Source organism: Aotus nancymaae, unplaced genomic scaffold, assembly GCF_030222135.1.
Source record: "Aotus nancymaae isolate 86718 unplaced genomic scaffold, 86718_ANA_hifiasm-v0.15.2.pri h1tg000076l, whole genome shotgun sequence".
In the NCBI taxonomy this organism is placed as follows: Eukaryota; Metazoa; Chordata; class Mammalia; order Primates; family Aotidae; genus Aotus; species Aotus nancymaae.
This window is the reverse complement of record NW_026988491.1, coordinates 18,258,271-18,275,068: the sequence shown is the minus strand read 5'-3', so window position 1 is coordinate 18,275,068 and position 16,798 is coordinate 18,258,271. Positions and strand designations below refer to the sequence as shown.

Genomic DNA, 16,798 nt, shown 5'->3' with positions numbered 1-16,798 from the left:
GGCACATAGTACATTCTATGTCCTTGTACTTTAACCAAGATATCTGTGCTGGACGTGCTCACAGGCATGTCCCAGCTCTCCACTGCTTTTACCTGTTTAGAAAAGTTTTAAGTTGTTAGCCAATTGGGTTTTAGTTTAGTTTGTGAGGTCTGGCTCCAGCCAATGGAAGATGAGACACAGCAGTAAGGATGACCCCAAAAGCGTAAGGAATAAATTTGTGTGTTTTTCTTGGTTCATTGTACTCTCGTGGCAAGATGGCTACTGGGAGTACCCGTCCTGCAGTCCAGGAAGTAAAAATTGTGTTGCTAAAGGATCCTTTGCCTCAGTGCTAGTTATTCTTTGTGGCACCGAGCATCCATCCTTTTCCAACAGTGTGCCTGGCTCTGGGCCAGGCCTTGGGGTCCAGGCTTGTGGCAGGGACAAGTAACCCCATTTGCAGAGGAGGAAACAGAGGCTTAGAGAGGTAGGAGCATTTGTTCCCAGTCCCACCGTTAGACATGCTACTGCTGGGATTCGAATGCCAGCCAGTTCCAGGGTCCATGCTCCCTGCTCCCTGCTCCCTGCTCCCTTCCTGTGCAAGGAGACCTGTTCAGTGTGTGCCTCCTAGGATCATTGTTGGGATTAAGCAAGTGAATGCAGAAAGAGCTTTGCCCGGCACCTAACGCAGCAAACACCAAACGTGAGCATTCCTTATTATTTTGGTATTCTATCCTATTCCAGTGAGTACCCGTTTAATGTTTAGTAATGATGTGATTAAGTGGCATAGAATTTATTTGGGTGGAAGAATTTATTGTAATAGTTTTTATAAATGACTTCACCTATGAATTTATTGAATCATGAAAGAAAGGGTCAAAGGGTGGCGTAAATGCTTCCCTTTTATTTCTTTGCATTTTATGACAATTCCATGCTACTGGAGGATTTGTGAATGGGAGTTTGCAAAGGTCTTGGTACGGCTCCTTTGTGAACGTCAAGCTGTATGGCTGGGTAAGCACTGAGAGCTGGGAGGAGGAGGGGGAGGATGAGGAGGACGAGAAAGAGGAGGACCTAACTCTGTATGAGTGGGGGAAGGATGGGCAGAAACAGCTTTCTGATGAGCTTGCACAGAGTCTAGAAGCTTGAGTTGAGGAGCCAGCGCAGGTGGATACAGGAAGACGGGGCTTCCTGGGAGGAGGGTCAGTGCTTCCAGAGCCCAGGGGTTGGGAAGGCACCACACTTTGGGCATGGCCAGGCCAGGGCAGGGCAGTGGGGGAAGCCCATGGCAAAGGGTTCTGTGAGGGAGGGGCCGGGTTGGTAGGGTAGTCTGCTCCACCCTTACTTGCCTCACAGGGTGGACGTCTCAAAACCTCACCTTCTCCAGAGTAGGGGTTTTGGTTCACTGCTCTGTTGCCCCTGCCTGGGGGTGTGCCTGGCACTTCATGGGCCCTGGTTAGTGTTGCTGAGTGTAGATTTTCAGTAGACTTCTGTGTTCTTGCACAAATGTTAGATGGCTGGACTTGTGGTGAAATCTAAAGAGCATGGCTTTGGAGTCAGACAATCTCCATCTCCAGCACTGGCAGGCAGGAGCTTGGAACCAAGCCCCACTTACTTTGTCTATACAGCAGGGAGACACACGGCTGCCTCACAGGGTGACGTGAGGACCAGAGAAGATTCCCTGTTTCCCAGCCCAGTGCCTGGGTAAAGGAGACAAAGGAAGGAAGGCCACTGGTACTCTGGGGTCAGTTTTCAGTAAGCACTGATTGAGTTGACTTAACTGATGGCCTTTACAAAGGAAGTTCTAGAATCTTCAGATTAGCTGTTGTTCATTTCCCAGAAGGAAACCTTGTGTGGTAAGAGATCCCAGGCCTGGGCAGCAGTTATGCCACCAGAAAGCCTGGAACTGTGCCTGGGATTGTGGTGAAACTGCCTCACTTGTGCAAACAGTGTACTGGAGTATCTACTCCCATCGGGCGATCACCTGGGCCTAACCTCCTGATGCACCAGAGGCTCCCTTCTGGGATGTGCTCACCCCTTCGGCGGCCGGCGTTCGCGAGGTTTGCAGCAGGCAGCTTCCTCAGAGCTTCCACTTTATTTTCATCTGGATTTTCAAATGGTTTATCTTTTTTTTTTTCTTTTTGACAGGCAGTTTTGCTGCTGTTGTTATTTTTAGCATTCATTTATTCACTGTAAATACAAATGAAGATACAGTACAATTAATTTCTTTGCTAATCAAAATATTTGATCAAATGAGGCAATTTTTCAATTCTTAGAAGTAATTACACCATTCTTTAAAAGGAAGTGAGGAATTCTTTACTGAGCGTTTCTAATTAGGAGTTTTTGCTACCTGCTGAGTTCTTATTCTGTGTGAAGTTTCAGGACTTTTTTTTTTCTCCTGTAAGGAATCATAGAAAAAACTACATAATTGTCTCTGTAAGTTTTCAGAACAAAACTTAGTATATGAATCATACAGTCAGATGAGCTGATTATACCTTCATAATTACATTAATATGCAGATATATTTTTAGTCTAGCAGCTACAGGGACCTTGTTAGCCACTCTGTCACAACCATTGCTCTAGGGTGGGTAACTGCCATCTTGGACACCCACTGGGGGCCACAGAACTTCCTTGCAATATGTCCATTTCGAGGAAAGCTGACGATCAAAAAGCCATCTGTGCTCAACAGCTTACTTGTCCTCTCTGTATTCTAAGCTCATCCCCTTGTACTTCTTAACTCATTAGAAACCCAGAACTATAGCAGTCAGCTATCACTACGTAACAAGCAACCACAAACCCTCAGGGCCACAAAACAACAACGTCCATTCAGTTCTCACAGCTGTGGAGGCTGATCTAGGCTGGGCTAAGCTCCGCTCCTCATCTCTCTCCTCCTCCTTGGTCCTGTGGGATGGCCAGAGCCTGTCTTCTAAGGCAATGGCATAGGTGCAAGAGGGCTTGCCCAATTATGCAAATGCTCCTTCATCCTTCCATCACATGGTAATCACCCACATTCCACTAGCCAGAGCATGACCTATGGTGGAATCCAAAGCCGAGGGGCGGGGAAATACTCTCAGCCTCTGTAGTGAGAGCCGCCACAGAGACCCACCCCGGGCAAAGAGTATGCACACAGGAAGAGCAGAGCAGAAGCAGGGGGGCCATGGAGGCAACAGATCCCAAGAAAGCACAGGTGTGTGCGCCACTCCCTCTCAGCTCTGTGGCTCTGACAAGTCCACTACCCTGCTTTCTGTGAAGTTCTCTCTTCCCCATTGACTGTAGAAGTTGTTCAGGATACAATTTGATGGAAAACTGGTTTTAAAGCCAGCCAAGAATAAGGCTGGACATATTGACAGTGTATTAGAAGGCTCTTTACTGGGGCCACCTCGTAGAGCTGCTGAAACAGAAGGACAATAAAACTGAACGTGAGCCAACAACATTTCAGGTTCACTTGACCCTTAGGGAGCCTGCCCTCTCCTCTCTAGCTGGTTCTTGCACAGGGCTTAACTCTCACCTCGGGGCTGGCTCCTGCCCTGGACTTGGGTTGAGTAAGGAAGCTTCTCCCTTAGAGCTTTCCCCACAGCCACACAGGTGAGTTCCTTGTAGGATGAAAGTTAATTCACTTTTATCTCAGACCCCAGGGAGGAGAGTGCCTTCCTTTTTTCTTTCTTTCTTTTTTTTTTTTTTTTTCATTTTTGAGACAAATTCTCACTCTGTTGCCCAGGCTGGAGTGCAGTGGCACAGTCTTGGCTCACTGCAGCCTCTGCCTCCTGGGTTCAGCAATTCTCCTGCCTCAGCTACCCGAGCAGCTGGGATTACAAACACGTGCCACCACGCCTGGCTAATTTTTGTATTTTTAATAGTGACAGGGTTTCACCATGTTGGCAGGCTAGTCTCGAACTCCTGACCTCAGGTGATCCACCCGTCTTGGCCTCCCAAAGTGCTGGGATTACAGGTGTGAGCCACCGCGCCCGGCCAACAGCTCCTTCCTGAAGTGCATGGGGGATGTCCTGGAAGATGTCTGTCTTTCCCGGAGTGACTCTGGCAGGGCGGTTCTCTCTGACTGGTGTGGTTATCCCCACTTCTCAGACGAGAATGCAAGCCCAGAGAGGTGAAGTGATTGCATGAGCGAGTCGCAGCTAGAAGATGGCGGCACCAGGTCTTCGCCTGAATTCGAGCCTGTGGTTCCACCCCCACAGCCCTGCTGTGCAGAGCTCCCGGCCACTGGTTAAGAGATATGGTTCCGTGGCATGGCCACGGTGTGGGTTCCTGTCTGGGTTCCTACGACCAAGCCTCAGACCTGGCTTCTGTCTTAGAAGTGCCTATAACTCCCTGGCAGGGTAGTTTGAGCTGCAGGCAGTCATGGGCATCAGGCTGCGTCATCCTCTGATCATTCATGGTAGCCTGGTGTTAGCCAGGAAGAGGACTCAACCCACATCTGTCTGAGTTCCCAACTCCTGCAGAAATAGCTGTCATCACCAGCAGCAGCAGTGTGGCAAGCTCCGGGCCAAACACTTTGAGGCTGTGTTGGTGAAATCCCAGGCCTGTCCTTAAGGTAGCTGTTTTGGTTTTAGACAGGGTTTTGCTCTGTCATCAAGGCTGGCAAGATGAGCCTCACTGTGGCCTCAGCCTCCCAAGCTCAGGTGATCCTCCCACCTCAGCCTCCCAAGTAGCTAAGACCATAGGTGCACACCACCCCCAGCTAGTTTTTATAGAGATGGAGTTTTGCCATGTTGCCCAGGCTAGTCTCAAGCTCCTGAGCTCAAGCAGTCCCCTCACCTTGAACTTTCCAAAGAGCTGGCTGTTTTTATTCCCTCTTTATCCCATTGAGGCCAGGGAGGTCAATTTAGGGTGTATCATACCCAACGTCACAAGACAGGAGCAGCCTGAACCCTAGGTTTATTGTGGGCTATCCCTGTTCCTGCAGGCCCAAGCCCCCCTCCTCCAGCCTAGGCTGGCCCTGGCCGTGTTCCTTCTGCCCTGGCAGGTGGCACTTGGGTTACTGGTGCTGCCCTCTGCTCAGGTGCACACTCTGTGAGGCGCTGAAGGAGGGCAGATCTGGCTCTGGTGCGAGAGGCCAGGACCTGGGCTGGAAATCCCAGCACTGTGTCTTCCTGAAGGGCTTTCACCAGATCGCAGCAGGCAGCCATGCTGTGCCTGCTGGGAGAGACCCTGGGCAGAGCCAAGGACAATAAGAGAGACAGCAGGCCACACCCCACTGGGCTGCCTCCTTCCCACCCCACCTGGGCTGCCTCCCTCCCACCCCACCTGGGCTGCCTCCCTCCCACCCCACCTGGGCTGCCTCCCTCCCACCCCACTGGGCTGCCTCCCTCCCACCCCCGACCTGGGCTGCCTCCCTCCCACCCCACCTGGGCTGCCTCCCTCCCACCCTACCTGGGCTGCCTCCCTCCCACCCCCTACCTGGGCTGCCTCCCTCCCACCCCACTGGGCTGCCTCCCTCTCACCCCACTGGACTGCCTCCCTCTCACCCCACTGGGCTGCCTCCCTCCCACCCCCAACCTGGGCTGCCTCCCTCCCACCCTACCTGGGCTGCCTCCCTCCCACCCCCCACCTGGGCTGCCTCCCTCTCACCCCACCTGGGCTGCCTCCCTCCCAGCCCCGACCTGGGCTGCCTCCCTCCCACCCACCCAGAACTTGTGTCTGTTGGGGCACCCTCCTGAGTGATTCCCATGTCCTGGGAGGATTTTAGAACCACAGGTTTAGATTCTGAAGCTGTGACTTGCTTTTTACCAGCGAGATACATAGATACATTTGAAACCTGGAAGCACGCCGTAAAAGTGGGGTGTTAGTAGCCTCTTGGATGACTGTATGCTTCATGTATTGGGACATTATTTTTTTTCCCTTTTATGTATGTTGCCAATATTATGGTGTAGTCACAAAGAAAGGGGCAAGAATTTTCCTTCTGGTAGCGGCAGGCTGTCTTTACCACATCTAGAAGGGCAATTGTGTGCTCTAACAAGGTCCCATGAATACCCTTGAATAAATGAAATAAAACCCCTTCAGAACATGTAAATCGTTCTCCAATTAGGTCAGACCAAGAGTGCATTCGATTGCACTCCTGTTTGTTTATTTGTGTGTTTGTTTGTTTGTTGAACTTTAAAAGTCACCAGAAGCAACTAGGAGCTTGTCTTTGCCAGATGAGAAGGCCCTGGAGAAGCGTGAGGTATTCAGGGCCCAGCACGGACGGGGTGGAGCTGAGCCCCAGCCTTTCCTTCAGCTCTGTTCTTCCTGTTGCAGCTGTGATTCCTGTCCTGAGGGGGCCTTTGATGTAAAGCGCAGTTAATATTGGAACGTGTCATTTGCATCTGAAGATAGTGGTGTCTTTTCTGATTAGGAGAAACATTTCTTCTAGTTATAGAAAAAGCATTATTTTTTCCCCTCATTCAGATATAATGATCACGTGAGAAGTGCCAGGGACACAGAAGCGCCAGACCAAGAGCCATCTGTTCCTCCCTGGTGTCTCCAGTCACTCGAGCGAGGCTGGCGGCGGCTGAGCAGCTTTGCTAAAACGCGAAATGGGAACCAGAATACGGCGCCTAACAGATTCTCAGCCAAAATGCCCTTGATGGAAAACCCAGGCGCTCTCCGCCAGCAGCGGGTGGGGGCTCTCTGGGCAGAGGCATCCATGGGGCCTAGGGACCCCAGATCGGTGGTTTCTCCCTTGTGCACTGAGGCAATGACAGTGGTCGCTGTGGGGGGTGGGGTTTCAGTCATCTTTTTTTTCTTTGTGCCTTTTTGTAGCTTCAAAGTTTTCTATAGTGAACATGCAATCATTACTTTTGCAAGTAGGAAAGGAGTATTTGCACCAATGGTCAGCCACCTCCATGCAATGGAGGTCAATAGGTGCCCAGTGCCTTCCCTGCTCCACCATGCAGTTGAGCTGCTTCTGCTTCTCTGTGGCAGTGCCCATGTCCATCCCCTGCCTCCCCAGGTGAGGATGGGGAGTCATCACCATGACCTGGACCCTGCCTGCAACTCTCAACACATCTAGGGAAGTTTGTCTTTACAGGCCAGTAGCCTGGGTAGAATCCAGGTGCCACTCTGTTGGTTCTGTGACTTCAGGCACTTCTTAGCCTCCCAGACCTTCATATCCATCAGCTTGTTGAGGAGGATAATGTTACCTCCCGGGCAGGGTTTTGTTTTTGTTTTTGGATTTTGCTTTTTTGGTTTTTTTGAAACAGAGTCTCTCTGTTGCCCAGGCTGAAGTGCAGTGGCATGATCTCGGCTCACTGCAACCTCCGCCTCCCAGGTTCAAGTGATTCTCCTGCCTCAGCCTCTCAAGTAGCTGGGATTACAGGCACCTGCCACCATGCCTGGCTAATTTTTTTTTTTTTTTTTGAGACGGAGTTTCGCTCTTGTTACCCAGGCTGAAGTGCAATGGCGCGATCTTGGTTCACCGCAACCTCCGCCTCCTGTGTTCAGGCAATTCTCCTGCCTCAGCCTCCCGAGTAGCTGGGATTACAGGCACGCGCCACCATGCCCAGCTAATTTTTTTTGTATTTTTAGTAGAGACGGGGTTTCACCATGTTGACCAGGTTGGTCTCGATCTCTTGACCTCGTGATCCACCCGCCTCAGCCTCCCAAAGTGCTGGGATTACAGGCGTAAGCCACCGCGCCTGGCAATTTTTGTATTTTTAGTGGAAATGGGGTTTCACCATGTTGATCAGGCTGGTCTCGATTTCCTGACCTCATGATCCTCTGGGCTGGGTTTTTAATCCCTTTCCGCCTGCACTTCCTATGGCACCCACGTCAGTCGTTTCCTCTTCAAGGAGGCCCACAGTGGTCAACCCAACAGGGTCCAAGTCCCCCCCAGTTGCACTTGTGGCACTGTGTCCCCACCTGAGAGCACGGCCGCCCCTACCCAAGGTTACCTTTACATTGACCACACTGCCCTCTAACACTTTTCTAATGCTGTAACAAACGGGCCTTATGATGTAAGGGCTCAGCCACAGCAGAGACTTAGTTCTCACGGCCAGAGTAGCTGCCCACTGATTTATTTGCATATTTCTGAACCTATCTCTGTTACTCTGATTATGTCAAAGTTATGGCAGGTTTAATATCTGGTGAGTCAAAAACTTCATTCATCCTTTTCCAAAAATTTCATGATAATTCTCACATATTATTTTTTAATATCAGTGTTGATATCAATATGTCTGATAATTCCCCCAAATATCCCTTGAGATTTTTATTAGAATTCTATTAAGCTTATCTTGAGAAAGGCTTTCTCTTTTGAAAGTGAGTCATTGTATCCAGAAACATGTCTCTCTATTTATTCCAATCTTGCTTTAGTAACCATAAAATAATATGTATATTCTTTACACAGGCATTTTTCTTTTTAATTTTAGTTTCAGTTCTAGGATACATGTACAGAATGTGCAGGTTTGTTACATAGCTATACATGTGCCATGGTGGTTTGCTGCATCTGTCAACCCATCATCTAGGTTTTAAGGCCTGCATGCATTAGGTATTTGTCCTAATGCTCTCCCTCCCCTTGCCCCCGACCCCACAACAGGCCCCAATGTATGATGTTCCCCTCTCTGTGTTCATGTGTTCTCATTGTTCAACTCCCACTTTTGAGTGAGAACATGAGGTGCTTCATTTTCTGTTTCTATGTTAGTTTGCTGAGAATTATGGCTTCCAGCTTCATCCATGTCCCTGCAAAGGACATGAACTCATTCCTTTTATGTCTGCATAGTATTCCAAGGTGTATATGCTCCACATTTTCTTTATCCAATCTGTCATTGATAGGCATATGGGTTGGTTCCAAGTCTTTGACATTGCAAATAGTGCTGCAATTAGCATACGTGTGCATGTGTTTTTATAGTAGAATGATTTATAATCCTTTGGGTATATATCAAGTAATGGTATTGCTGGGACAAATGGTATTTCTGGTTCTAGGTCCTTGAGGAATCACCACACTGTCTTCCACAATGGTTGAACTAATTTACAATCCCACCAACAGTGTAAAAGTGTTCCTGTTTCTCCACAGCCTCGCCAGCATCTGTTTCCTGACTTTTTAATAATCGCCATATAACTGGCCTGAGATGGTATCTCATGGTGGTTTTGATTTGCATTTCTCTAGTGACCAGTGATAATGAGCTTTTTTGTTGGCTGCACAAATGTCTTCTTTTGAAAAGTGTCTGTTCATATCCTTCGCTCACTTTTTGATGGGGTTGTTTGTTTTTTTTCTTTTAAATTTGATTAAGTTCCTTGTAGATCCTGGATATTAGACCTTTGTCCGATGGGTAGATTACAAAAATTTTCTCCCTTCCTGTAGGGTGCCTGTTCACTCTGATGTTAGTTTCTTTTGCTGTGCAGAAGCTCTTTAGTTTGATTAGATCCCATTTGTCAATTTTGGCTTTTGTTGCAATTGCTTTTGGGGTTTTAGTCATGAAGTCTTTGCCCATATATACAGCATTTGTTTATACAGGCATACCTCAAAGGCTTTGCTGATTTGGTTCCAGACCGTAACAAAGCAAATATCACAATAAAGCAAGTCAATGAATGTTTTGGTTTCCTGGTGCACATAAAAGTTATGTTTGCACTATACTCTAGTCTATTAAGTATGCAATAGCATTATGTCTAAAAAATTATATAGCTTAATAAAAATACTTCATTACTAAAATATGCTGATGATCTTCTGAGCCTTCAGCAAGTCATCCTGTTGTCATCTTTTTGGTGGTGGAGGATCCCACTTCAGTGTCAATGGCTGCTGAAGGCTGGGGTGGCACTGATAATTCCTTTAAAAAAGACAGTGAAGTTTGCCCCATTGATTGACTCTTCCGTGAACAATTTCTCTGTGACATGCAGACACGGTATGAGCACATGCTGTTGGAAAAATGACGCTGATAGACTTGCCTGACACAGTTTGCCATAATCCTTTAATTTATAAAAAACACAATATCTGCAAAGCACAATAAAGCAAAGTGAAAAAACTTAGGTATGCCTGTGTAGGTCTTATACCTTTCATATGGCATTTATCCAGAGATATTCAATAGCTTTGTCATTAATGTGAATGGGAATTTTTGTCACATCTCAATCCTGAACTGGTTATAGTGACCAGAAAAGAATGGCATTGCTTTTTTGTATTTTTAGCTTGAATCCAGCCACTTTTCTAAATGCCATTAAGATTTTTCTAACTGAACAATAATATCCACAAATAATGATACCAGTTTTCAACATTTACATGTTGATTTTATTTTCTTCTTATTTCAAAAGGTGGAACCTCTAAAATGTGAGTAGAAGAAGTAAAATCATGCTTATTTTGTTCCTGATTGTAATGCTTTAGTATTTCATTCATTTAGTATAATCTTTACAGATTTTTGATTAATATTCATGTTTACAATATTTATTTTATTTCTATATAGTTTATCCATCTCATTCTATTTCTATTGTATGTCACTTTATCAAGAATAGCTGCTGAATTTTGTCAAATGCCTCTGCTATCTGTTGACATATGCCTTTCACTAAAGTAAGGAATGGAAAGATTTGCTAATTCTTGCATCCTTATCCAGGGAATAAACCCTAGTTGATCTTGGTGTGTCATTTTTAAATATGGTGCTAAATCTTTCTAATATTTTATAATTTTTGCACGAATGGCCATAACTAGATTTATTTTTATTTTTTCTTTTGACATGTTTTCTTTATCATATTTTGGTATTTGTATAATATACAATAATGGGAATATGACTCTTTCTGTGTTCTGGAATATTTTGACTAATGTAAAAATTAACTATTTCCTAAGGGTTCCTTACAGCTTCCCTTTAAAATCATCTGGGCTTGATACCTTTTTAATGATAGATGGTAGATCTTTTAACAGCCTTTTTCATTTCTTTTGTGGTTACCTGTCTATTCAGGCTTTTCTAATACTTAAGTATTAGAAAATACTTTCTTTTCTAATTCAATTTAAATTGAATTTTTGTTTGCTAATTCAATTATATTGAAGTTTGCTAGAAAACTGTTCAGTTTCCTCTGGAGTTTAGAGCATCCTAACCTAAGGTTGCACATAATACTTTGTTAGAATTCTTCCAAATCTGTTGTTAGACTCATCGTATTTCCAGTTGGTTTCATGATTTAATACTTTTAGAGAACACTCATCTCAGGTGAGCCCTTATTCCTCCTGGATAGATGAGGAAACTGAGGCAAAAAGTGGGTAAGCAGCTTATTGCAGGGGCACACAGCCAGGTAGATGTAGAATCTAGACTCAGACCCAGGACTCCAATCTTCCCATGGGAGCTGGGCTCCGTCCACCTGTGTTCTTTCCAGTAATGTTTACATGGAGCCCCGTCCTCCTCAGGCCCTGAAGGTCTGAAACCATAAGGATGGACTGAGAGCTATGGATGTATATCCAGGAGAGGTTCCTTTACCCTCTAGATGCCAACATCCCTTAGAGAAATGCTTGTGTATTTGGATCTGGGAAGTGCATTTTCAAGTGTTGGAATTCTAAAAATACTCAAAACGCATCAGCAATATCACTTTTATTTTCTAAAATAAAAAAGACATTCATTTACTTTGCAAACAGCTCCAAATGAACATGTATAAAAACTCCGTTAGCCTTTGCGTGGTGGAGGATTTGGTAGGCTTCAGCTTGAGTGTACGTGTATAGATTCATATTTCTGAGGATACTCCCAGCAGCATCCTATGTTTGGTACAATTTCATAAAGTAAGAAAGACTTTATGCATTATGCAGACTTCTCTATCATAAAGGATAGTAACATCTAATATATACATTACTCTGCAGTTGCTTTAAACATGACTGAGTTTTAATAGTTGGGGGAGGGCTGGGCTCAGTGGCTTACACCTCTAATCCCAGCACTTTGGGAGGCCAAGGCGGGTGGATCATGAGATCAGGAGATCGAGACCATTCTGGCCATCATGGTGAAAACTTGTCTCTACTAAAATACAAAAAATTAGCTGGGCATGGTGGTGGGCGCCTGTAGTTCCAGCTGCTCGGGGGGCAGAGAGGGGAGAATTGCTTGAACCTGGGAGGTGGAGGTTGCAGTGAGCTGATACCATGCCACTGCACCCCAGCCTGGCAACAGAGCAAGACTCTATCTCAAAAAAAAAAAAAAAAAAAAAAGAAAGAAAGAAATAGTAGTTGGGGGATTAGATGTGATACTCTGTAGAAGCCCTTAGCATGGTGCTGGGGTGCACGGTAGGAGCTGGTATCAAAGATCACAGCCATGGTGGGTTTTGACTTGGGGAAACCCAGTTATATATCTCAGAATACACCCAGGTACAGGAAAAGCTTTCGTGTGTGGTCACCCTGAGAATCTCATCTGTTCCCGACTCCCACACCTATCTTCTAGCCCCGCCCCTTCCAGGTCAGCATACTCCAGGAGCTGCCCTGTTGATGCAGCAGCCACAGGCCTGGCTTTGGGAGCCTTTCTCTAATTGCAGCACATAGATGCACATCAGAGCTGCTTCACTGGCCCCCGCCCACTTCTCCCCACCCGCCACAGGAGGCTCAAGACTCAGCTGCCCCACCAGCTTCATCCCCGGGGTCCCAGTTCCCAAGCCTGACTTCAACGTGGAGCCCGGTATCCCCTAATGTGGAACCAGTCTCCCCATGCCTGCTCCCAACTGTCCCCAGGGTAAGGCCCTTGCAATTGTCATTGTCTATGCACTGTTGCTCACTGAGTAACTTCCCCTTGCTGACTCTTCCCTCTGTCACGTCTGTCTGACACAGTGAACATCTGCAGATGCTGAAGGTGGGATGCAGTCCTCCACGGGCCCCTCCCAGCTCACCTGGCCACAAGCCCTCTTGCCAGCACATCAGTAAAAGAGTCCTTGTGCTGTCCCTCTTTCTCCACAGCCAATTCCTCCTCCTCCTGGGAAATCCCCGAGCCCTGGCTGGGGGCACATTCCTCCTCGGGACTCAGCACCACAGACAGTGTCATGAGGATCTAAACCACACCCCAACCCCCAGACTTCCAATGCCCAAGGAGGGAGGCAGAGCACTAACCCAGGCCTGGGACCCATGTCCACTGTGGGGAGGTCACCCCTCGCAGGTGCCACCACACTTAATTCTCCAGAATTAAGTCCCTGTGGGTCTCACAAAGTTTCAGACTTCAAGGAACATTTAGGTGCAGTATAATGGCACAACAGTCATCAAAACCCCCCTTTCAAATTTTAACCACTATGAGTACATCAACTAAATTGGCGTGAACTCCTGTTCATTCCCTGGCCTCTCAGGGAAGGCTCTCACTGTGTTTGTTCATCAAACCCAAAGACAGACTGAAGACATGAATAGATGAGAGTAAAAGGTGTGCCCTCCCCAGAGCTGGGCTCTGTGCTGGGCGCCCAGCCTTCCAGGGGCACTGTTCTGCCCCGTGGGAAACTCACTTGACCCTTCATGGCTTGAAACCCAGGCTTCTGCTCAGCTGGGCCTGTCCTGGGGCTGGAGGCCGCCTCAACCCACCTCCAGGGGGCAGCTGTCTTCTGGCTTCTCCTCCCACCTCCCTGGGCCTCCCTGGGACTTGCCCTGGGTGAGAAGCCCAGAGCAAGAGGTGGTTGATTATTTCTCAAATGGGTCAATTTCCATTCTGTTTTGTCCAGACAGCTGAAGAGTGGGCTGAGAAAATGCCCAAAAGCTCGCCGTCTTCCTCTTCCAAGGCTGTGGCCAACAGAGACCTCCTGGCTCATCTCCACAAAGCAGTGACTTCCCATTACCATGCCATCGCCCAGGACTGTGAGAATTTTGACACCATGAAAACAAACACCATCTCCAGAGATGAGTTCAGGGCTATTTGTACTCGCCACATCCGAATCCTGACTGACGAAGAGGTAAGAAACGCATGTCAGTCCTCACCCTACACGCCGTCGGCTGAGCGTCAGCCTGGTCCCTGGCCGGTGTACAGAGTTTAAGACTGTTCTCTATTTTTAAAATACTTGTAGTTCTATTATTTTGGTTTTCAATCTTCCTGAAGATTCCCAGGAGCCTTCTGTTTATGTAATAACTATGAATTGCACCATTTTCATCAGGGTGCAAATAATGTCACCGTTACTTTCAAAATCAAATTAAACTCAGCTTTGGCTCCCACATTCCTTCTGCCTTCCCCAGAGCATCCCAGAGCATTCCATGTCTTCTGTAAAAGGTCAATAATTGTGTTTTATCTGCATAGTATATAGGGTTAGGTCCTATACAATTTTATATATTTGGATATATTATACAGCAAATAGAATTATAAAATGTGTGATACCCGTACAACTAAAGTGTGCTATAAATATTACATGTAATAAACATTTTGAGCTGGGTGCTTTGGCTCATGCCTATAATCTTAGTGCTTCGAGAGGCCAACAACACAGAAGGATTTCTTGAGCCCAAGAGTTGGAGGCTGCAGTGATATGATTATACCACTGCATTTCAGCCTGGGTGACAGAGGGAGACATTGTCTCAAACAAAAAAAGAAAGTTTTTTGGTGCTGCATCACTAATCAATTTCCACTATAATTGATCAGATAGAATTGGAATCAAAGGTTCAAACACCAAAATAAGGGAGATACCTCAATGTGGTATGTGGTAATGTGGTCTGGGTCTGTCATGGGCAGCAACTCTGGGGCCGGTGCTGCGCAGGCAGTAGAAAGAATTTACCAAGACAGGTGTGGGTAAAGAAAGGCAGATGTACTAGGAAAAGCGTGAAAATACGTTACAAGGGCACACTGGGCAAGTCAGCAAGATAAAAGCTGACTGCAAAGAGACAAAGTTTGCTGGGGATTTTGTAGGATGGTGCTTGTGCTGGTGCTGAATAAGGCTTTGTGCAGTACTGAAGACACCAGGGTTCCAGTTAGCTACCTTGCATTTTCCCATGAGCCGAGGGTCTGGTGATAGCTGGGCGCAGGAAGATGGTGAGTTATTTGTGCGGAAGGGCTCCATTGTCTGGACCATGAAGAAAGGCGGACTTAGAGCTTACCTGCTTTTTTGTTTTGCTTTCCCCTGTTCCCGCCAGCCTGACTCCTCTTTAATTAGACTCCACATGGTCCAAAGAGGGTGGCCAGTCTGTCCTCATGCCTCAGGAGTCACAGACCCTGGCAGAAGGCTGGTGCTTCTCCTGCCACCTCAACCCCACCTCAACCTGCCTTCTCCTTGCCGCTACCTGGTGTTGCTGCTGGCAGTGTGGGATGCTCTGGGCCACTATTCTAAGCATGCTGGGTACATGCCACCCCTGGCAAGCCTCTCCACTGTGCACAGGCTGGACACAGGCCCTGCCTCTCTAAGATCCTCCTCCCTATCACAGAATCCCCAGAAGGTTCTTCCCAGTCTCCTCCCCCAGGGACTGGGCTGAGCTCTTCTTTGGCTCAAAGGCTCCGACAGCCTGCCCCCCGGACGTCTTTGGCCTTTCATGGCCTTCCAAGGCCAAGAGCACCTCCGAGGGGAATGGCGTCCTGAGAGTCTGCCATGCCACGGCAGCCGGGGGAAGGAAGAGAGCACCTGCCCAGCCTGCCTCCTGTCCGTAGCCACACTGAACAGGGGAGCAGTACCCCAGGTTGCTTTGTTCCTTACTGCCCTAAATGCCAAAGCAGTGTGGGGCACTGAGTGGATGCTCAGTATGTGCTGATGAACGGACAGCGTCCAGACTCCCCTGCCCTTCACCATCCTCAGCAGCTCTGTGACTGATCAGCCAAGTAACACAGGGCACCACTTATCTAGTTACAGAAGTAGATTTCCCTTCACCCAGAAAATACATGGCTCCAAGCCCTCTCTAGTTCTCAAATGTGTCAATGTCCCATTCCCAGAGAATAATTCAGGTTACAATATAAGATCCCCAAATACTTACAAAGCAACTCTGCTTCCCTCCTTCCTCCTAGTTCTGCTCAGGCTCAGCCCAGGGAGTTCCCTGCAGACCCTTCATGGAAATGTAACTCTTTTGCCTCCAAAATTGGGCCACTCCAACCTCTTGTCTCATTTTGTCAGAGTTGTAGGGTAAGGACTTGGAAGTCTTCATAGGGAAGGGTGATCATCACAGTACCCCAGTCCCACTCACAGCTCTGAACTCACTGCCCCATCTATGCATTCCTTAAAGACTATCACCTTTCTTAGGCATTTTGGTGTGAGCACTTTTGCTAAGCAAAATTAAATGCTCTTTCCAAATGATCCTGCACCATCACATTTCAAAGCCGAGCAAGATCTGTATTTGCAAATACTTCTTAGCATAAATGAAAATAAGCCTTTGAAATTAATACAGTTGCATTTATTACTCTATAGGGCCAAGTCATCAAGGTTTTACTAATAAAGATTTTTTATTTCATCTAAATGAGTAAAATTTTACTCTAATTATAGATAGAAATTAATGACATGCTGAGATATCTGGCATTCATCACAGAGAATTTGATTTTAATTGTCCACTAAGAAAACTTCACCATCCTCAGCACATCAAGCCCCTTCCCCAACAAAATTAAGTACTTATTTTGAAATGCGGCTTTCTAAAAATAAGCTGACATGTCTCTTACATGCAGCCAGCAAACATAAAAAAAGCTCAACATCATTGAGCATTAGAGAAATGCAAATCAAAACCGCAATGAGATACCATCTCATGCCAGTCAGAATAGCTATGATTTAAAAGTCAAAAAAAAAAAACCAGATGCTGGTGAGGTTGCAGAGAAAAAGGAATGCTTCTACAGTGTTGGTAGAAGTTGGGAGTGTCAGTTAGTTTAAGCATTGTGGAAGACAATGTGGAGATTTCTCAAGGACCTAGAGGCAGAAATACCATATGACCAAGTAATCTCATTACTGGGTATTACCCCAAGGAATCTAAATCATTCTATTATAAAGATACATATGCACCTGTATACATTGCAGCCCTTTTCACAATAGC

At 46.8% G+C, this 16,798-nt stretch overlaps 1 protein-coding gene across 1 annotated transcript in view; it reads left to right on the top strand.

Annotated features, from left to right (window-relative positions):
- The window catches only part of EFCAB6 (EF-hand calcium binding domain 6), a 264,360-nt gene that overhangs the window by 222,634 nt on the left and 24,928 nt on the right, over positions 1–16,798 (top strand). Inside the window, exon 25 of the mRNA XM_064368188.1 lies at positions 13,543–13,770. Within this exon, the coding sequence (XP_064224258.1) occupies positions 13,543–13,770 (228 nt within the window). The remainder of the gene's footprint in view (positions 1–13,542; positions 13,771–16,798) is intronic.